Raw genomic sequence first — 23,765 nt, forward strand, 5'->3', positions numbered from 1 at the left:
ACTATGTAAGATGTGATTTTAGGCCCATGCAGCAATTCTCGGATCTGCTTTAATTTGGAGCTGTCTCGCCCCAAGTCCCCAGTTCACCATCTCATAATCAATCATAAACATGAACTATAATGTGAGATAGAGAAACTAAATGAGAGACAAAGAGTAGAATATGTTATATGCATATATCGTATATCTGGATATATACATCTGGATACATCGAGATCATTTGCTCATTTAATTAACAAATAAGCAAATATTCATAATATTTTTTACTTATTTATTAATTAAATAAGTAAATGACTCTGGATTGGGATGTACAAAATAGGCTCTCGATCGTTTTACTCGGCAGTATTGATTGTGGGACCATTATTGGAATGTAAGTTTGCAAGTAACAGTACATGCAAGATACTGACAAAACAAGATTCATTTGCATGTGTCTGAACTATGAAGTGTTGTAAGAAAAGCAAGTGACTAAGATGTGACTGGCTGGCCCAATGCATGATGGCCCAGTGTAGGTATGCAAACAATTTTGCTATGTTTTGGGAAGGTTGCCCAACAAATTTAACCCCCAATTTTTAGTCTTGTGACTTGTGAGAAATGTAATCAACAACGTCGGTTGTCTTACACCATTAAGTATTTTTAATTACTTCAATTTTTGCGAATTAAAATAAATTAGACAAATTGTATTTTGACATTATAATGGTTTTGGTAAAACACAATTATATCTTAACAAAGCTTTAATTATCTACTCATTTTATGTTTTTTTTTTTGCTAAGTGCCCTTTTTTTTTCAGCTATGCTCCAACTTAGTCCTACACTACTTTGATAAGGGATTGCGATTTATATAAAAGATTAAAATATAGTCATTTGAATACTTATAAAAATAGTCCTAATAATTTTTTTTTCTAATATCAACTTTTACAAAATGAAATATGCCTATGTTGAAATTTCGCACCTACAAATATGGGGGTTATGAAATACTCCCTCCTTCCCTTAATACAATGCCTCTTTTGATTATTTATTCCTCACATAATAAAGAGAAAGAGGCATTGTATTAAGGGATGGAGGGAATAATACAGAGTATAAATATCATACCAAAATTTTGCATCAGCAATTGTGTCGGTTGGCTTGGTAGGCTTAAAAAAATCAGAGAGAGTACAACTTTTAGCGCAATTTGGTAATCAAATGTTGATTACACTCTGTATATGAACATCATACAAGGCACTGTTTTGTGAAAAATGAGGATCAAATTACACTTGAGCTAAATCAAGCAATATGACACAAAACCAAAAATGATCACAGTATCTTTCATATCATTCTAATTTACATAAATTAAGATCGAAATGCTAGAGTTTGGAACTATTGGAAGGCAGCAAGTTCTTCAAATTTCTCCTTAGTACTTTCCCTGCTACTGATTTCGGTATCGACTTCACAAACACCACTTCCCTCACTTTCTTGTGTGGCGCTACCTGCAACGATGTAACACAATTAGCATCACCTTAATGTTCCCCTATATATATTCGTCAAAATTGATTTTTCAGGTAAGAGTGTAACCATGTCTGGAACGTATTTGACAATGTCGTTCCTAGACAGTAAGCTCCCGGGCTTCTTCACGACAAACGCCACCGGTATCTCCCCAGCTTTGTCATCAGCAACACTGGATCAGGCGCAGATACGTTATAATTCAGATGCTTTGTTTGTTTTTGATAATGTCGTAGATTATAAAAATGACAGTTAAAGTACTTTTAGCTATAGCTAATTTGAATTAAGAGGACTTTTCTTTTCATGATCCAAGAGCACCCCTACTCAACCCCCAATCATATCTAAGGGCATGTTCTCATTGACTGAACTAAATTGAAATAAATACGGAGTATTTTATAAGAGAATGAAATTAAGAGCTGAACTGAACTAAACTGAACTTATTAGAGCTGAGCTGAGCTGAGCTGAACTGAACCGAAAATAATCGTATGAGAACAAGCCATAAGAGACGAACACCTAATGTTACCCTCATTACATCACAAAATCCCCAAAATGCCCTCATATATGGCACCAATATTTTTTATTTAAAAAAAAGTACCCTTTGGAGTAAAATTCTCATTGCCATGTCCTAGAGAGATAGCTTTATCATCACATCATACAAAACTAGAAGAAATAAAATACGCAATGAAAAGTGAGTAGAACAATCAATAGTTGAATACTACTAGTAGTATAAATAAATGTGATAGTGGCCCATATGAATCAAATATGTACTAGTAATAAAGTTTACTTACCTGAATAAAAATCAACAGTAGGGAAAGTGTGCAAGAAATCAGCAAGAATTTTAGTAGTTAAAGGGGCAGCACCACAAGAAACCTGCTTCAAACTGCACAACTGACTAACCCCAAAAACACCACCTAAACTCTTAGCTTTTGCTGTCAATGCTCCCAAAATTGGTGGAACAAGAGGAAAATGTGTCATCACTACTATATTAGTTCCCAAAGAAATCAAACCAACTCCAAATAATGCAAGCCCATATATATGAAACATTGGCATAACAGCCAAATATACATTTTTTTCATGATCCATATTTTCGTTATATTGTGATGCTTCAAATCTTACAAATAACTCCACTGTTGCAATCAGATTTCTGTGTGTAAGCATAACACCTTTGCTTGCACCACTTGTACCGGAAGAATACAGTATTGCTGCTGTATCATCTTGGTTGATTTTAGGGGGTAAAAATGGAGTCTTTTCATGATTTTTACCAAAAATGAGGTTAGAAAACTCAGGAAAATTCTGGGTTTCTTCTCTAATAAGGATATTTGTAGGAACTTGAATGATTTTAAGGCCTAAAGATGATAACTTTTCTGCATTTCCAGGTAGAGTAAAGGCTAATTTTGCATGACTGCTAAGTGTTTGTTTTTTTGCCTCAGAGAAAGAAGACAGAGGATTCATGGGTGTAACAATGGCACCCAGATAAACAATACCCAGAAAAATTATTGGAAAATAAATTGAATTTGGTAAGAAAATTAATACAACATCACCCTTAGAAATCCCCATTTGGTGGAGCCCACATGCCATGGATTTAACAAGAGGAAAAAGTTGAGAATATGGGATTGAATACCCAGATGAAGAATCAGCAAGAACAGAGTTGCTGCTGCCATTTTTATGGTAAGAGAAAATGTGAGAAGCAATGTCAAGAAATGGGGTTTTTGGGAGATTAATTTTGGGGTGTTTACTGCTGTAAATTCCTGTTTCTGGGGAAAACCAAGAACTGTAGTATTGAATTTCTGGGTTTTTGATGGTTTGATGATGAGTGCTGATGGTTTCTGCCATTTTTTTTTTTTTTTTTTCTGTTGTCAGAAAAATAAAAAAACTAAAATTTTGTTGGGAGGATGCAATGTTTGGAATGTGGGATGTTTTGAGTGTTTTTAAAGAGTTGTGAGGCCTAATAAATGCCTTCGCCCCCGCGATTTTAGCCTGACTTGGATCGAATTCGGATTAGTTGAATCAGGTTTAGTCTAATAGGCTCTGATTAATTTTTAATTAACTACTATTAGTGATTACCCTTGAGATATTAAACAAAAAAAAAGTACTCAGTAGCCAAAAATGTTTGTTCAGTTGACATTTATACTCATCACATTTATAATTTGGCAGACTCACGTTAATTGTAATCCTTCTTGAAGAATGTGAGGGGTGCACAATTAGTACCAAGTGGATGTATTGACTATTGACTAAAATGAGTAACAAGGTTGCGAGGGATTCAACCCTGCCTATGTTGCCTTTGAATTCAACGGCAAAATTTATTACTTTTATGACTATTTTTTGAAACATTTTTGTTGGATTTTGGTGTATAGTGAGAAAATGACACGATTTATTTCAATATCAACGAATACATTTAACGAGTTTATATAAAATACGGAGTACTTAGGGCCTGTTCTCATTGATTGAACTCAGCTGAGTTGAACTGAACTGAATACTTTTATAAGAGAAGGAAATTAGGAACGGTTTTGAACTGAACTGAACTGAATTTCAATGTATGAGAACAGGTCCTTAATTATACCTATGCAATTTTTATCGGTGAGAGATAATGATTAATCTTTAATTGTTAATAGATTGTCATACGACATCATTATCTATAGCAATAATTATTTCGCATCTTCAGGTAAAAAATATTTTAAGGGATTAATATGGAATGCTTCATCAAACAATTTACTATTTTGAATCATAAATACTTATCGCTTTTTTTTTAAAAAAAAAAAAAAAAAAAAAAAAAAAAAATCTTGATGTTCTACCATCAAACGAAATTCGATTACTGAAAAATTTAAATCATAGATGTCTAATGTTATACTCCATAATTTAAGAATGAGAATTTTTTGCAAGGTCACCATAATTCATACTCATGTAATTATTTTTATGGTACTAGTAATGCATTAAATTTGTGTAAAATCAGAGTGGAATATAAAGTGTAAATGGGGTGTTGCCAGTCTAGCTTCTCAATATGTTGGAACTCTGGGAAGCACTCCTAATAAATTGATGGGTATGACTGCTATGCCATATTAAACGTGATTCATGTCACTGTATAAATTTATACGTCCAACTTTCAATTGTACAAGTAGTCGCCTCATGGGTGTCTATTCGGATATTTAGGTCGCATTTGGTAATGTCAGTAGGATTTATTTCAATATTGAGTCATGTTAAATTATTGTGTCATATAAGCCAAAATCTTAATCATTTTTTTCGGCCAAATTGAATAGAGTTAGTTGGGATAGTTTTTATTATAAGGTTTGCACGGGTCAAAATTTTTGTGTGTTCGATCACATTCAGGTGATGAATTACAATACAGGACAAAATCCTCACTCAATTTCTGTTTTACTGTATGTCTACGTTGCAAGAATTTCTCATGTTTGACAAGAAAATTTGTCTTACATCAAAATATTGGCAGAAAACAACAATCATTATTATTATTTTTTCTTTTTTTTTTTGTAAATCACATATCATACTAGTATATCCTAACATCACACGTACAATTCCATACTTGATTTGTATAAAAATCAAGGACAAAAACAGTCATAAATAATTAGAAAGATAAATATTGCAATTAATCGGAAACAGTAAGGTGTGCAAACTAACTAGCTAGTGAGTATCAAAGCATAGGTGGTTGGAAACAAGAATGAAATAGTGCACCGCACTTCAAGCATCTAAAAATCTGAAATAAATGGGATTAATTTAGGTTGACGGAAGGTGGAAGCATCATCTCCAAGTCTTGCAAAGAAAAACTAATAAATTAAAGTGCATAATTTAGCTGGCTTTGCGGCATGTGAAGAACTCAATAAGAATGATGATGCCATGATATATATGTTACGTTGTTGACCCTTTAAAAGTCAAAACTATTGCGCAATAAACTTTTCTAACAACATGAATCACTAACCCCAAATTCAAGGATCTAAACCTCACTATTATATAATTTGTTCATTCTTTAAAGTCTTTAGATACTACGAGTAGTAGACTAGTACTTGTGTGATGCTTAGCTAGTTAGCTTGTATATAGTATTCTCCCGTGCAACTCGAGTTTATAGTTGCCTAGCAGATTACTCCTTATTAAGATCATCAACTTACGCTGCAATTATGATATTATGATAGACGAGTCAGTCTAATTAGTATGGAGTATATCACCAACGTACCCCAATTATGATAGTATGAAGACGACTTAGTCTAATATGGAGCAGGGCCATTCCAATCATTACAAAGGCCCTGTGCAATTAAAATATCATTAGTTCTTCCTTTTTATTCGTTGTTTTAAAATGAAAATATTAAAGATAGATAATGTTGGTGTAGGAAATTTACGAGAGAATATGATATATAATGCAAATGTATTGGAATTTTAGATTTCCTTGGAATTGTTTGTAAGTGCCGTTTGGCTATCTTTCATTAATGAAATCATTTTTCTTCTCGTAAAAAAAAAAAAAAAACATCCCACGTCTTATATACCACATCTCTATCCTTAATACTTTAACTAAATATACTTTATCACACAATTACAATATTTAGCAACAATGATAAGTCCATAACCAATGAGCTAACCAATCTTATGAATAATTTTAGCAGACTAAAAAGAATATAATCATTTATAACCAATGTTTAGGCTGCACATGATAAGGGTCAGCCCTAATACGAAGTATGTGTTTAATTAAGTGTCAGTATGAGTTGAAAATTGAGATTATTTAGATCTAATAAGTTAAGTTCAAATGAAGAGAATAATAAAACATAGTCAAAATTGTATTTAAATGACACTAACGTAAATTGGACCCACCATTTAATTCCCTCCTTCCCTTGGTCAATTGGTGGATCTATCTCTCTCCCATCTTCATTTAGAAATTCACACACATGCACAATTGTTTTTGTAAAATAAAAAATTGTCATAATAGTAATCCTACTTCAGCAACATTTATAAATGTATACCATAATGGTATTGCATTATTGATGCATTTAAGTTTCTTGTTTTTAAGGCCTCATGTCAAGATTTTAAATTAATAAGAAACACCTCTATATTTTTATTAATTTATTTATTTATTTATTTGTATTTGAATAATGGAGCAATTTATTGGAAAATGCTTTCCATATCTAACCAACCTCATAATTTATGAGATTTGTCAGATATGAAAAGATATATTTTAACATTTGATAACTCCAATTAGCCACGAAATGTAATTAATTTCTGAGCCCACAAAACAGAAAAATCGTTTGATTGATTTTAAGAGGATTCAAATTATTGAGCTTGTGCTTGAGCTAGTCCCTACCCAATACCCATATACGAAGTATTACATTACAGCAGTTCAAATCATAGAATATATCAAATGTAACGATTAAAAAGTGACGGAAGAAGTCATTAGTTAGATCCACCACATCTTTTCACTCGAAACAAATTTACACCAAATAAAGCCGCATAGGAAATTTGAAACCTTGCTAAATAAGCACTCGTATTAATGGTTGAAGTCATACATAAAGGGTTCAAGCCTTAGTGAATGACCATTACTAAAAAGTATGTACACTGTTGGTAACTAGATCAGAATCTACAAAGCTACGCCGAGTGAGGAAGGCGAAAATACATTAATAAAACCTTAGTTGAAACTAAGAGCTAAAATTGAATTGTCAGTGCTCTCTTGGTTAAGCAGCTTTCTGGGATTAACCCTGATAGTGATACTCGTACTGGGAAGACTGCACCTCATGATGATGGTAATAATTGTAAGAATGAAAATCATGATCGTAACTGTAATATTGAGGCGGTTGTGGAGGAGAGGAAGCAGAGATTTCTTCTACTTGAGTCGGGGGGCTTGAGACGTGTGCTTGGTGCTTGTCAACTCGAACTTCATCAACTTTGACCTCATCAAACTCAACTTCCTCAAAGGTATGGAAGATTGGATGCAAATAGGCATCGGCGAGGTAGGGCTTTAGGGCTTGTTCAGCTCCTTCAGTGTGCTCTTGCTCGTCCTTTTCTGTCGCTTCCTGTACAGACATTTAATTAAAAAAAAATTAAAAAAAAAAATCATTCATGTCGGCATTTTAATCATCAATCAAAGGAACCCACAAAATCAAGCACAGTAAATAATGAGTACACTCTTATGGAGTGGAGTAAATGATAATGGATGCTTAATAATCAAACTAAAACAGGACAATCAACTCAAAAGAGAGTTTTATAGACACCAAGTTATCCCAGTAAATCATAATAAAATGAAGTATTAATTAATCATTTTCGGGAATTGGTCTACATCCTTTATACACATGAATCCATTTTCGAATTTCCTTAGAAAGATGAAGGATTGGCCCTGCTACTCTAACACTGAATAGTAAATCAGTCCGAAAAAGTTATGTAAATTGTCGTCTTTAACTCAATCAAATAACCTTACCTCAAGAGGGTATTTGTTAAATGCGGGCTCAAAACGACTCTTGCAATATCTGTGGAATGCAAAGGTCATTATAGGTAGAATGATAAGAAATGGAGTTGAATTCGCAGCCTTTTTTGTGCTGAGAAGACCCATCAAAAGCAACTGTGATATCAAAAGGCTAGCAATAATGCGGGTGTGAACATGTGGCCAAAATGCACCAGCACTTTCGTATCGTTGATTATACACATTGATTATCTGGACAATGACATAACATTAGATATTATATGTGCAACTAGTCATAACAATTTAATAGATTAGACATGATAAATGATATGTTAAACCCACAACTAATGGACAAAAATAACCATCTGTGAGAATTATATCATAAAAAGAGGGAAGTGTATTTACCTGATGACGGTACACGAGGAAAGCAAAGAGAAAGAACACGATTATAAATGGCAGTAGTATAGGAGTAACCACAGCGTAGACAACACCAAGAAGGAAGTAAAGCTGCAGGGTCGGAAGAGTCTCTGGAATATCGATACTACCAGGATCCATGGCCCTATCTTTATCTCGCTCAGTTTTAACTATAAACATGTTTTTCAAATGGAAAATGACAAGTGGCTTCAATCGGAGAATCTCACTGGCAATGCCAGCCCAACCATCCACCATTATATATGTAATGAAAAAGGTAGCCTTCATTGGTATTGATACGCCAATATTTCTTGGAATCCTGAAGAATGAGACACATATGGTGTGAACAACCTAAGTGTAAATATTTAGCATCAAAATACGAAATGTATATACATCTTTTTTGTCATGTTGCTAGGCATAGATGAAAGTGAGCAGTCAACTCTACAATGACTAATAGAAAATGAATGAACCAAGGGGATTCAGAGAAGGAAAGTATTACTGGCTAGGTGGTTGGTGGATGAAAGCATCAAGTTGCCCGAAAGCTGTTCCAGTCACTATACTTCCCAAAAATACATTCACCAACATGAAATAGTAGTACTTTGCTGCAGCTCTACGCTCTAGTTTAGAGTAAGCCACGTGTCCTTCTATCTTTGACATAAGCATCAAAAGAGCTGGAAGAATGTACAAGAAGATCTTAAGTGCTAGACCAGGAACGAAACCCTGTAGAAAAGACTTTATGATTTTCCTGCATTTGATGAAAATGACTAAGGTTACAAACAAGTAAACAATAAAAACAATTAATATAGTAAGCTCTCAAAGGGGTAGGGAACTAGGGACAGAAAGCATAGATTCATGGAACAAGAATATGAATGACCTTGTCAAAAAATAGATATGCGTAGATACAGAACGAGGTAAGTATATGTCAAGACTTGTTGCTAAAAAAAAAACCTCAATATCATATACTTACATTTCTATGACAGGCTTCAGGAAAGGAACAACTCTTTCCAGAGCTTCAAGATTTGCAAGAGATTGCACAAAAGCAATGGGTATCATGTAGAAAAAAACCAAGGCAAAAACAACTATCCCAATCACAAGTTTACGAATTGTGAGAGAAACAAACGGTATGGCTAGGTTGCGCCAATAAACATCACGAGGTTCAGGAGCCCAGCTAGTCAACCACAATGTAGGATTTTTACTCTGTTCTGTCTGTGCACATACAGCTGCACCCCACCGTGAATTGAAAGAAACAAAAGCAACTGGCAAGACAGACTTTTGATGATCGAGAATTCTCTGACGCTCCATTGTCATCTACAAAATTATTAGAACAAATATGAATATATTTCAAGCATTTCATAGCCATTTAGATCAATTTTAAACATTACAAGGGTCCTATACATATGTCAATAACTGGCACATATATATATTCCAACTTCATACTTGTCAGGACACATTGCGAACGTAAATTTTTAAAAAAACTATCGCCATTCCCATACATGCATTAGAAGAGTTAGGTAAATCACAATGAATGTTGCAATGACTCACTTTTTTCTCTAACTGCTTCAATTTCTCTTTGTAATAGTCAATGTAATCAACTTTTTCTCCCCAAAGACCAAGAAATCCTGTCTGAATGTATAGGCACAATCAACTTTATTAGGTTCAAGGCATAAACATGTGTAATGCAGGCAGCATATCAACTCTTAATTAATATGGCATAATCGCTTTTTACCTTGGTTGTTGGCCTTTTTTCTGGCTTTCTTTCAAACTTAAGCTGGTTGTAATCCAGCCAATTTTTGAGTTTATCCCGTTGCCTCACAAGTTTGGCAAATTTGTTTGCATTGTATACAGCCTAACAACAATGGAAACCGTTAAATAAGAGTGCACTGATAGCATTTTTTCACAAATCAGCAAAAAAAAAAAAGTTAATTTAAATATGTGATACATCAATATGTCATATAGCAAAGAAAAGGTGTGTTACTCATTGAGAAGCATCAAATGAGCAAGGCAATAAGTTCAACCTGGTGGCAGAGGTAGGTATTTCGGTGATTTTTCTTGAAAAAACTATCAACAGAATCTGAGATTGAACGGTCTGAAGCACGTGGCACATTTCTGACTAATACCTGAACGAACACAATAAACCAATTCAATTAGATTGTAACCATAAGACCACTGAATTGAATTATGTTTCTCAACAAGCTTTTTCATAAGCAACGATCAAAAGAACTAATACTAGAACTGCTTGGTATACAGGGTTTGTTCAATTTTTTTTATTTTTTTATTTATTTTTTTTAAAAGAAAAAAGAAAAAAAGATGTAACCCACACAAAGAATATACAACACTGACGAACAAAATAGTAGTACTCATCAAAGAATAAAGGTCCAGACCAAATAGAAGTATAATGCAAAAAACAAAAATCCAAAAATAGAATTAGCAATAAGTGATTTGACTTGCTGCATGCAGGGAGATAAAGTGTCTGCAAAGTTTACAGACTGCTTCAATTCCATAGCAACTACCTACATAAACTCAATTAATAAAAAATAATAAGCCATTTAGGTTGGTAAATTACACAATGAACCTAAAACAAATTAACAAGCAACTTTTCTATCTTTTTCACATGTTAACAATCTAAACTTGTGACATATTGCTCAAGGCCTCAAAATTTCATAAGATTGGCATAATGCGAGATATTGACATCAATTCAATAATACAAAGAATTTTACCGGCATAATGCAAGGTATTGGCATGATTTCATAAATTTTCTCTCTTTCGGAGGAGAAAAATGGTGGGCTAACCAGAATACATAAATAATGAATAATGAAGATATATCACCAGTATACAATAATACTTAAAAATCCAAACTATTGCAGCTTTAGTCAAGAGGAATCTAAAAAAGACACTTAGTGGAAGCAGCACATAGTAATGGGTTACAAAAGATGTGTTTGTCACTAAAATGCTAGCAAAGGATGAGGCAAATAATACCGTATATTGCTCTGCACGCCTTTGCTGGGAAGCCAAAAATTGTAATCTCATGGATGCAACTGTATCATATTCCTTGTAAAGCATGAAGCAAGTCCAAAATGTAAACAGATATTGCATTGCAATATGCACAAAGAACCTGGAATTTACAAAATTACAGCTCGTCATTTCAGTAGATCAGCTCACTTTACTCATTAAAGTATTAAACAATTGCATCAACAGAAGCATATTATCATCTTTTAGTTATAATCATGATTTACAGGTCGTTAGTCCACTAAATTGATTTTGGGCAAGGCTAAGATTCACATCAGGCAACAAATTGACAGTAATGAACACTCACCTATATGATCTAGGAGGCACATTTGATATTGAAAGCTTGTCAATATCACTCGTGACCAATTCTTTCCGCAGAAAAAACAATGTTCCTCCCGATACATTGACTGGTACAAGTACCACAAGTGCTAAAATCATCATAGGCAGAAAAATTTTCAAGCTGCGGAGGAAAGAACAGGAACAATATTAGCTTGATAAACACAATCTTGGTTAATCGTTATAACACAGAATAGTTGGCAGCACCGTGAAAAAAGTCTAATCAAAGGATTTAAAAACTGAGTTGATCATTGTAATATAAATTAATTTACTTGGTTTGACACAAATCATATTTTATTCGGAGACATAACCATTTACTCCCTAGATATTTGAAAAGGTCTAAAACTAACATTACAATCCCAACAAAACCAGAAATTTACACATTATACTCTAAACACCAAATTTCATACTTCCAAAGTTCTCAACAAGTCAACAGTATAAAATGCCAGTCAATCCAAAATTCAGCCATTGTCACTTTTCCAATGCAAAACAAGCAACAAATTGAAGCTATACATACCCAAAAGTCTAAACTAACACTTAAGCCCAAACACCAGGAAAAAATGTCTGAATTAATCTAACTTTTTATTTTGGGTGGATATTTAAGTCACTCTTGGTAAAACAATACAGTAATCAATCTTTATTTCATCAAAAATGTAATCCCTTTCTCAGTAGTCAATTACAATCCCACAAAAATAAAATAAACATTAATAAACAAGTAAAAAAAAAAAAACCGCACCCCACCAAAAATTTAAAAAAAAATACAAAATTTATCAAGCAGAAAATTAGTCGAGTACTAATTGCAAAAACAAAATTCAATCTTGCTACTGGAATTACATTAAAACCCAGAAACAAGCATCAATTATTCAATTTCGGGAAAATTACACACCCATGAATCACTGTAGTCAAATTCCAATTTTTTGAGCAAAATTGAATCACACCCACTACTATAAATCTTAAGTTAAGTCAAAAAAAAAAAAAAATTAAATAATAAATAAAATAAAATAAAATCATAATTAAATAAATAAGTAAAATTGTGCAAAAATAGAGAAATTAAATAGTACCCAAGAGTATAAATCCGGAGAAAAACAGCAGAATCAAGGCCAGCATGTTGAATAAGCGCAGTTTCAGACAATCTGAGAGCCTCAGGCATCCAATTGAGAAAAGTAAAATAAGTTTTGAAATTAAGATTAACAAATTTACCCACAAAATTAGTAGAAGCAGGGTCTTTTCTTTGGCCTTTAAAATACCATTTAGGGAAGTAAACCCTGTCATTTATGGGTTGAATTCTGAGAAGTGCAAATGCAAGCAAGAAAGCAAAAGCAGTGATTATGTTTATGAATGCTGAAACTGAAATGTCTGAAAGTGTAGCCATTGTTGTTTGTATTAAGCTTCAGAACAAGAAGAAGAGATTGAAAAAGAGGAAAGAAAAGTGATAGAGAGATTTGGAGAAAAGGAAAGTGAAAAAAGAAGGCTTCTTTTAATTTTTGGGTGTGTTTTTTTTGGAAGTCGCAGGAATTTGGAAAGATGGAGACAAGCTGTTGAGGGAGTATAACAGATACAGAAGGGAAAGAATATGGTTTTTTTTGTCAATTTTTTATATGATGAGGAGTCATTATTACTCCTTCCATTGACAAAAACACTATTGAAACCCGTGAAGGATTGATAGATAGACCTCGTGTGAGAGGGATGTAGTTACGGACTTATGGAGTATGTCTGAGGGTTTGTTCTCATATATTGAACTCAATTAAATTGAATTGAATTGAACTGAACTGAAAGCTGAATTGAACTGAAATGAAATAAATATTTTATAAGGAAAACGAATTAAGAGCTGAACTGAACTGAACTGAACTGAATTTCAATGTATGAGAACAGACCCTGAGACTAAATAAGTGTGTTATATATTACTCGTATGTGTATTTCGTTGTACTAGTATTACTATATTCGAAGTAAATTTTTTAAAGTTGCAACTAATAATATATGGAGGTTGTATGAAATTGTTGTTTGATTTTGATTAACAAAAAATGTGACTATTTATTCGATAAAGAATTAAAGAGGTAAACTTTTATCTTGGGGTGACCAAGAGATCAAGGGCATAATGAAATTGGTTGTTCATACTAGGTTGCACGGACACTTTTTACGGTTGATTGTGAATCCAATTTCAACCCTAACTAATTCAATTTTGTGTATGGTGGTTATTTTTAACAACCCAAAGATGATCCAAATGGCCACACTCCAGCCCCCAGGTGTCAAATTCCACCCCATTTGACTTCATCAAACCTAATCTGGACACTCAAATTGACACATATATTCCTTGTATCAACGGAGATTAAGAGTAAACTAATGAACTTGACTAAATTTTACTTCGTATATTTTATTCAAAACTTAGTCACTTTCAAAGTATAAATGAGAACTAGCTTGAGACTCAATAATTTGGACCAATTAATTAAACACGGCTCAATTTTGCTAGTATTACTAAATAAGTGTATATACTATATAGGTGAATGCAATTAAAAAAAAAATGTAACATAAAATAACATTTAAGGGGTACTTTTGAAGCTAATTAAAAGGGGGTCTTATTAGTCCTTTGCAAGACGTAATTGGAGGATCCCAATACCATCATAGAAGGAAGACAAAAGAAGCGACAAGATTATGGGCAGAAGAAACAAGAGGGAATATATTATCCAATTTTACATTCCCATCCTTTTTGTAGATGTTTACTGCACTCTTTCTTACCTAGTCCTTGGTGTCTTTCCTGTTCATCACATGCTATGATATTCTACTCCATAGAGCAATTCAAGTTCAGTATAGCCACATAAATAAACAAATGGAATGTGCTCGCAATAAAAAAAAGTTGTCACATTTTCTAAACATCAACTGCTCATTTTCTAAACATTATAATCTTTTGTGGGAGTTCTAATCCATATAGAATAATTAATCACGATCGATCGGATAGTAATTGTAAGTCTTTTTCAATATTACCATCATTTACTATCGGTCTTTTACTTCGACTATTTCTAGGACAAAAATGGGGGATCCAAATTGTCCAAAACGACTATTACTACCATAAAATATTACAAAGAAGGATAAAATAGGAAGAGAAAAAGAAGGACGCGTAATTAAGGGGAAGTACTAAAAGGAAGGGATTCTTTAGGATTCCAATTTCAATTCATAATATTTTTACATTTTGTTTCACAATTTGTTTGTTGTTCTTTTCTTTCACTGTCATAATTGACGTGCACTTGCAAAAAAATTCGGTTAATTGCCCCTCACATGCTATACAGCAATCAGAGACCCTGTTTTACTCATTGTTAATTTCATAATGAACCAATAATTTAATAACATATACCAAGTAGGCAAGTACGGTATAATTATTTGTTCCATTTTTTTTTTCACTTAACTAGGGATTAATGGGAAATGATGAATTAATTTTAGATTGCAAAGAGAGTAACCATTTATCATGTTTCAATTTATTTAATACAGTAATTAATTACCCATTTTTCTGATATTTTTCTGATTGGGGTGTCACAATAGCCTAATATCCCCATTTAAGTACCGATAAAGTGATAATTATTTTGTTTTATTATGTTTATTTTTTTCCGAGACCAAGGGATAGTTAAAGTGGTTAAAGCTTTTCTCTCGAATTCAACTGACTCAAGGATAGATTTTTATCACTCGCTCTTATGACACTCTAAAAAAAAACTATAAAAAAAAATTGCATCTCATAAAATATTTTAAGGAGTATTTGATAAAAATCATAAAAGTGGATCAATATCAACATCTTTGGCCTTCAATATACTTTCAAAAAATTCAATATTTTACTAATGTTTTTCAAAATAAAAACTGAAATTGCTATAGTGGGCAATGAATTAGCGATGTGGTCCACCAACTTTGTCAAGAACATTTTCATTATCATCTTTTTAAAAAAGAAGTCCAAAAGTGCTCCTCATCATCGCCAAAAATGGCGTATATTTGCTAATCTTTTCGAGTGGTTCCACATTTTATCAACAACGATATTTGAAAAAGAAAACAAACTTTTTTGAATAAACATTTGCTTTTTTTTTTTTTTTTTTTTTTTAACGAGAAAAAGGAACCAAACTATATTAAGAGAAAGTTAGGGAGTGTCAAAAATAACAGCAGCTACAATGCTAGGGGGAACCTCTTCGGTCCACACCCTTAAACCATCATACTCTCTACTAATGTTGGCTAGTTTATGAGCCATCCCATTCCCTCTTCTCCCCACAAAAGCAAAATCAAAAGACAAGCATAAATTAGCTAGAAAAAGAATGTCATTCACGATGATTCCGAGCCTCGAGTTGTCACGTTTGCCTTTCTTCAATTTATGATAGAGGTTCAGGTTGTCCACCTCAAGTATCAAATGCGAAGCCTGCCTCCATGACCATTGTAACAGCATGTCTAGCTGCCATTGCCTCAGCAATAATGACGTCAACAGGCCCCTTGAAAGTACAGCAAGTTGCAGCCAATAAATCACCTTCCTAGCCACGCATAAAACCACCACAACCAACCACACCATCATTGAAACAGGCAGCATCTGAGTTAATTTTGACAAAACCAGAAAGCGGGGGAGTCCAAACAGCAGTGCTTGCCTCCGTAGTATTCAGCTCAGAAGGGGAAGGATCATTTGCTTTAGCGTACTCACCCACAATCGATACCGCCTTCAGTTACACCTCTTCAACAAGAGTGCTTTTTTTTTTTCTCAAACAACCAAGCGTTGCGTTTCAGCCATATCCCCCACAAAATACACCAAAAAGAGCCATAGCCTCCCCACACGATGAATCAAAACGGAGCGGGTAAGCACACCACACACATTTAGCATCTGAGCACAGGAAAAGAGCATGCATAATAGTCTCAACATTTTCGCATTCCACAACCTGCCCCAATGTGAAGAACAAGAGTTCATAGAAGAAGGATGATCAGATTTTATAGCATTTAATTCCACATTATACACACTTCTAACAGAAAAAAGGCCATTCTTCAAGTGGTGCCAGGACCAAAAATCAGAAGTGCAGAACCTGCCAAGGAGAATTTTGGTGATTTCCTCAATTTCCCAACTGCTAAAATGAGTGACAAGGGCCTCCATATCCCACGCTTCATTGCTGATAAGCTCGCTGACCACAGCCGGGTGGCTGTCCGGTCTCTGCTGTAAAGGATGAGGCCTAAAGTTAGGCAGAGTCGGAACCCATGGGTCACCCCAAATCTCACTATAGTTCCTGCTAATAAAAGCAAGCCTATGGGCGACACCAATGCCCTTTCTACCAACATGAGCATAATCAATGGAGGTGCATCTATTAGACAGATTGAGAATATCATTGGTTATGCGGCCAAAATCAGAGTTTTATCTTTTCTTACACTTATGAGTGGATCAGCTTCAAACAATCAGACTCAAGGATGATTTTTGTTATACCCGACTAGATAGCAATAGACAAAGCATGTCTAGCAGACATAGCTTCTGCAACATCAGCACGCATCTCACCTTGCACAGTCATGCACGTCCACACAGTCACGAACAACTCCACCCAAACGGCCAAACCTGTAACACCATCACCACAGCAAGAAGCATCCGAGTTTAGCTTGTAGAAGCCTGAAGGGGGAGCATCCCACTTATGGATTGTAACCTGTCTATCCAGCAGCACAGAAGGGAAAAGAGCATTAGCTTTCTCAAATACCCCAACAATGCTGACTGCCCTCTGAATAGTGGCTTCCACAGGCACACTTTTCTAATCAAAGAACCAAGCATTTCTACTAATCCAAATTCCCCAAAGGAGGGCCCAAAAAGTATCCCACAAAATATTATTATCATAGGAACTGTGAAGGGATAAAATCCAAGGCAAAAGAAGACAGTTGATTACCACATTCCGGATTTCCGGCACCAATCGAAGGGGATAAGCATACTAAACTGCATTAGCATGAGGGAAAAGAAAAAGATAGTGAAACAATCCCACGACGTTTAAGATTGCTTCTGACAGGAACACCATTGTGCAAAAATCTCCACCCAAAATGCTTGATATCACACGATCAAACCTTATGATCTTCCTCCTCGTTTGACTCCATTGTTCCAAAAGGCGAAATGAGACTCTCAACATAACATGCTGCACTTGCAAGTAACTTTTTTTCCTTAGGAATGTAAGCATCTCCCTGGGATAGTTCTTGAGTATCCTTATTAAAGCCAATTATCTTATACTGCTGGCTATGACGACGTACCAACAAGAACTTTCCGGTGGGGGTGACAGTATTAATAAACTCGTCTTCAGCAGGAAAAGAAAACGATTTCTCCCAAGAACTCCAATCGTCATGTTTCCTCATCGTCCAAACATCACGCTTTTGACAAGAAGAACAGCAAAGCAATGACAAACACCCATTCATTACAAAAAAGTTTGCAGCATCATACTGTATCAACCAATCCATGAATGGAACTTCTTTCACTTTCTCATTAACTAAATCAAACCCAATAATACGCTTGGGTCTCCCCAAAGAGTGAGGTTTTGTAGGAGACCAATACAAAACATCATCAAAGATCGTTGTCGAGTCAAACAACCAATCATACAACCAATTACAATTCCCTTCAAGATCATTAATAATTTTCCACTTCCCATTCCTCAAAGAATACAAATAAAAACGATGGAAAAGAAACCCTTGACCATTAGGCCTACATGAAGCGAAAACAATACTGTAGTCGTCTATAGACGGTATGTAGCCAAACCAATAACTAAGCGACATGACTTGTTGCCTACCAGGATTTTTAATCTCACAACACTCTTTTGTAGCAGGATTACACACACAGAAAAAGGAACGAAACTTAATGCATTCATCGCTCATAAGTATATGCAAGCAAACCAGACCATTAGAACTACCCACAATTTGTACTGCCTCCACATTTCGATCAAAATATAGAGAATAACCTAAATCTAAAGGGGTTTTAAGATTGTTGAGCTCATCATAAGGCAATAACAATAATTCATGATTAATTTCATTTGCAATCAATAATAGGAATTGACCGGAGGAAGACGATGAAGATAAATTGAGATGGGATTTAGCAAATTGACGATTAGAAATTGTAGAAAGCCATAATTTGGAAACTGATTTGAAGCGAATTAGGGTTTTTACCGGAAGTCTTGGGAGAATTTGATCTAAAATGAGATGTTCTGGAACATTCACGGGGTTGGATGAATCTGCTGCAATTTTGATTTCCTCTAATTTCGACATAGACATAGCTTACTTGCGGAGTTAAAATTTGGCAAATTTTGATGGGATTTTTTTTTTTTTTTTTTTTTGAGGAAATTGGTACTCGTAGGGTTTTTAATTAAAAAAAAAAAAAAAAAGATTTGTGAGGCAAATAATCAAATATGAAAGTCTAGCACTTTGGTAGGTCTTTATTCGATTCCTGCCACCCTTATTTTTTCTTTTGGGATATTTGTTTTATGTGTAATATTGATTTTTTTTGCCTGTTTTATGTGTAATATTGATTTTTTGCAATAGAATTATACAGTAGATTTATTGAAGTAGTAATGTATTAGCATGCTTTTAAAGTATGAAAACTCAAAGAATTCTTTTGTAGTTTTTTTTTTTTTTTTTTTTTTTTTTTTAACTTTCTTTTGTAAAGTATTAGCATGCTTTTAGAGTGAAGTAAAATAAAAAATACTCGTACCAAACTTTGGATTTTGTTGCAAATGACGTAGTGTTGTTTGGAGTGAAGGCATGGGTGTTGATTCGGATAAACAATTCGGGTTTGGCTTGGGTTTATCAATTTCAATTCAGGTTATAAAGAGTTAGTTTATACCAGGTTGAAATGATTAGCGGGTTGATTTATACCGGGTTGAAATGATTAGCGGGTTGATTTTTACCGAGTTGAAATGATTAGCGAGTCAATTTTGAAAATTATCGGATTACTACGATTTGGTTTCTTTTTTTATTGCGGTTTCAATTCGGGTTGGGTCTAATCTGGTCAGGTTGTAGTCGGTTCAGTTCATAATCAGTTTGGGTTGAGCCAGGTCGGTTTGAAAATAGGTTTAGCCAATTTAAAGCAGGTTTCGGTTCAAAATAGTTTGGGTCCTAATCAGGTCGGGTTGTAATTGGATCGGACCATAATCAGTTTGAGTTAAGTTTTAAAATGGGTTTCGATTCAAAATAGATCGGGTGAAATTTGGTTCGGTCATTATCGGTACAGGTTATAATCGGTTAGGATTGAACTTGATCAGATAATGGGTAGGAACAGACGAACGGGTCATGTTATAATCAAGTACAGTTAAGTCATAAATAAGTTGGGTTTATTGAGTAATGGGTTGAAACTAATAACATCATAAACTTATTGAGTTATGGGTTGTAAAAGATTCAGCCATAACGAGTTAGGGTCGTAAACGGTTCGGTCTCAATGGGTTACGGGTCGTAAACAGTTTGGTTTCAACGGGTTATGGGTTGAAAACGGTTCGGTCACAACAGGTTACGTGTTATAAACGGTTCGATCACAACGAGTTATAGGTTGGGACAGCTCAGGTTTATCGGATTTTTTCCGGGTGTAAACAATTTTCGGTTTAAAATGGGTCGGTTACTAGCTATCGGGTTCAGACGTAATCAGTGTGGGTTGTTTTTAGTTTCGGGTTGTAACGATTTGGCTTGATAATGGGTTGGGTTAGTAACAGTTCGCATGAATTTAGTTCAATTTAGTTTCGGTTGGAAAAAATTAGGTTGGGTCGATATGAAATTTTAACGATTTAGTTCCTTTTTAGATCGGTTTGAAACAATCGGGTTTAACAATTTGGGTCAGAAACTGACAAATCTAAGTGAAGCAAGTAGAAAACTGAAACAAGTTTTAACCTTCTACAATCGGTAAAGATTTGCCAAAAAAAAACAAGGAAAATAAAATTGCTGACACAATAATAGTACTCAAAAGGTATTGAAGTTTGGAGAGTTCAACAAATGTCTGTTACAAAATACCCGTTGCAATTCAAAAAATTTAATTGTCTGGATATATAAAATGTGCATGTATACAAGGGGAATTGAACCCTTGACATTCTAAATATATATGCAACAAATAACTAACCAACTATATTTACTATAAAACTTTAATTTGTGTACAAGATTTTTTATTCATATGATATCAAAATCTGGATATAGAGGGGGGCCAAGGCAAGTACCAGCCTTGGATTTCTATAAATATATATGTATGATAATTGATATTTATAACAATTTTGTAGCCATTACAATGTATTACAATGTTTGAATCACAACTTTTATTTTTTTTTACAAAATGAAACTTATTCAATAGTATTTATTCAAAAAAATGCTCAATATTCTTTCCATACTTTGGTAAATTTAAATTTTCTAAATCATATCATGATTTGGTAAATACTCTATATACAATGAATCAGGTGTAATAATCTTTATATAGTAATTGAGTAATTGACATTGAAAATATCATATCGTTCACCAAAAAATAAAAATCATATCATGATTTGGTAAATATTCTAAACACAGTGGATTTTGTGTAAAAATATTTATATAATACGTAGTAATTGACATGATATTGTAATGGACATAAAAAAGATATTATTTTTTATTATAAAATAAAAGTGAGTTTTTGGAGGTGTTGTTTGGTAGAACCCTAAACCCCCATATTTTTTGGCATAATTTATCCCAATCTCTCTAACTTATAGTAATCAATCGAAAAGTTTCAACAATCTTCTCTCTGTTTTCTGCATTTCAACCACCCAGGTATTTATTTTTTATTTTTGGAAATTTCCCATTTCTTAAATCCTCAATTTCATTACTTTTATTTATCAATACAAATGTTGATCAGTTTCAAATTGATCCTTTAATTAGTCCTTCTTTAATCTGCATTTGGAATAAATTGTATTTAATCTAAACCCCCTAATTCAGTTTTCAATTCTGAATTATTATTTCGTGTTTGTAAGTTTTCAATTCTGAATTATTAATTCGTTGTTTTGTAGAACCCTAAAGGATTCATCAATCTCTCCTCTTTGTTTTCTGCCAAAGGTATTTTTTTTATAACCCTTTTCTTAAATTCCCAATTTCATTACTTTTGAACTAATACAATTGTTGATCAATTTCGAATTACTCCTTTGATTATTCCTCTCTGTTTTCTGCTAAATTCTGCCAAAGGGTTTAAAATGTTATGGAGTTTTTGCGTACATGGAAGACCGAACCAAATTTCACCCGATCTATTTTGAATCGAAACCCATTTTAAAACTTAACTCAAACTGATTATGGTCCGATCCAATTACAACCCGACCTGATTAGGACCCAAACTATTTTGAACCGAAACCTGCTTTAAATTGGCGAAACCTATTTTCAAACCGACCTGGCTCAACCCAAACTGATTATGACAATTATCCAACAACATATAATATACTCATATTTTAATATTGTTTATTGGTAAACAAAAAAAAATAAAATTAAGTCAATAATAACATATGAATAGTGTAAAATTTCAACTCTTGCTTATAAAAAACAAAAAGAGTACATATCATATATTGAAAAATATAAATCTAATTACTCTACACCATTTATGCAATGTGGTTATTAAAATTAACATAAAAACCCCTACTACTCACTAAAATTAAATTATATTTTAAAGAAGTTGATTACAGAATACTAACTATCCTAAAGTAATATAAAATCAACTAGATTTTCATATTGCGCCGGTCAATGCGTGTCAACAAAGTTTAAGGACAAACATATATCAGTTTATATATGAACTAACCTAAGCTAATGTTTTCATTTTCTTATATAAACACTTATATCTTCTAAAATTCTATTAAAAATCAATTCATTAACCATTATGTATTTGGTATTGGTATAAATTAAAATTCAAGTTATTTTGTTATACAAATATATTTTTTGGATAAATGAATTAACACCATTCTTTATAGTTTTTGTTGTAAAATTTAATTATGACCGTGTATGGCACGGGACTTAACCTAGTTTATAATATATCTAATTTTGTTAACAAAATAATAGAGAATTAGTAAAAATAAGTTTTGGTAATTAATTTTGTACAAATTAAATAATTTAAGTTCAATATCAATATATCAATAATAAGAGATATATTATTTATTTATTTACAAACAAAACTACAAAAAGTAATTCTATATCTATACTTGGTATTTAAAAACACAAACCAATGTCACATGTAAACTTTATTTTTGACCAATGCTACATGCTGCATCTCCTTTTCATTAATTAATCTCCTTTTTCTTAAAAAAAATAATAAAAAAAAACATTAGCTTGAATTGAATATATGTATGACAAGTATTTGATTCACTTTCTTCTAACTTAATATCTTATACAACAACATCCAATTGTCACTCTTTCTTCTTTTATATAAAATATTCATTTTCCAATTAAAATATGTAGTATACCATAAAATAAAAATTTATATACCTATATACATACCGTGCATTGCACGGGATAGAAGGCTAGTTATTCTATAAATAAGTGATAAGATGTAGTATGTCTAGATATCATGCATTATCAAAAGGGATCACATGACCGTATTAATGAACATCAAGTCAAAAAGTTTATCCTAATTAAAACTAGTTAATAATCAATCATCAATAACTATATACTAAAAGACACACCAGCAATGACACGTGTCATCTCCTAGTGTGCCCTTAATTATTATTTTTTTTAAATTTAATTGTAGTATAAAATCTTATACCACCTCCGATTTTTTTTAGTTGTAACTTTGGAATATTTTATATCTCTCTAATAATATCCCAAAGTTGCAACTAAAAAAAAAATCAGAGGTAGTACAAAATAATTTCGTATATAAGTTAATAACAAAGATAATTACTATAAATAAAAAAGATTTAATATATGTAATCCCCCGTATTTTTAAATATTTTATAAATGAAATTTTATTTTATTTATAATATTTATTTGTACTTTTCCGGAATTTAATTACAAAAGTTTCAAATTATTATTATTGGTCAAAAATTATTTTAGCACAAACTATTTTATGAACCTATGTTCTACAATTCATGATCATACAAACAAAGCCTAGTCCATTTCATTTACCTGATTGGCCCAATAATTTTATGAGGCCCAATATTCTTACTTACCCTACAACATTCTCTCCTATAAATACCCCATTAATCCCCAAAAATTTCCCACACAAAAAG

The 23,765-nt window shown here is 33.1% G+C and overlaps 2 protein-coding genes across 2 annotated transcripts; both read right to left on the reverse strand.

Moving 5' to 3' along the window:
• Positions 1–757: 757 nt before the first annotated feature.
• On the reverse strand, positions 758–3,530 carry LOC110730085 (4-coumarate--CoA ligase-like 6). Its single transcript, XM_021909854.1, has 3 exons — positions 2,261–3,530; positions 1,545–1,647; positions 758–1,459 (listed from the first exon to the last, which is right to left on the reverse strand). Exons 1-2 carry the CDS (start codon positions 3,303–3,305, stop codon positions 1,601–1,603), a joined length of 1,092 nt encoding a protein of 363 aa, XP_021765546.1. The 5' UTR covers positions 3,306–3,530; the 3' UTR covers positions 758–1,459; positions 1,545–1,600.
• A 3,387-nt stretch (positions 3,531–6,917) lies between these two features.
• On the reverse strand, positions 6,918–12,982 carry LOC110730084 (CSC1-like protein At1g32090). The gene is made up of 11 exons (XM_021909853.1): positions 12,672–12,982; positions 11,582–11,734; positions 11,245–11,380; positions 10,284–10,385; positions 9,995–10,114; positions 9,811–9,891; positions 9,236–9,576; positions 8,768–9,013; positions 8,263–8,587; positions 7,876–8,109; positions 6,918–7,474 (listed from the first exon to the last, which is right to left on the reverse strand). Exons 1-11 carry the CDS (start codon positions 12,980–12,982, stop codon positions 7,154–7,156), a joined length of 2,370 nt encoding a protein of 789 aa, XP_021765545.1. The 3' UTR covers positions 6,918–7,153.
• Between the last annotated feature and the right edge of the window lie 10,783 nt (positions 12,983–23,765).

The sequence above is a fragment of the Chenopodium quinoa genome, unplaced genomic scaffold (assembly GCF_001683475.1).
Source record: "Chenopodium quinoa cultivar QQ74 unplaced genomic scaffold, ASM168347v1, whole genome shotgun sequence".
NCBI lineage: Eukaryota > Viridiplantae > Streptophyta > Magnoliopsida > Caryophyllales > Amaranthaceae > Chenopodium > Chenopodium quinoa.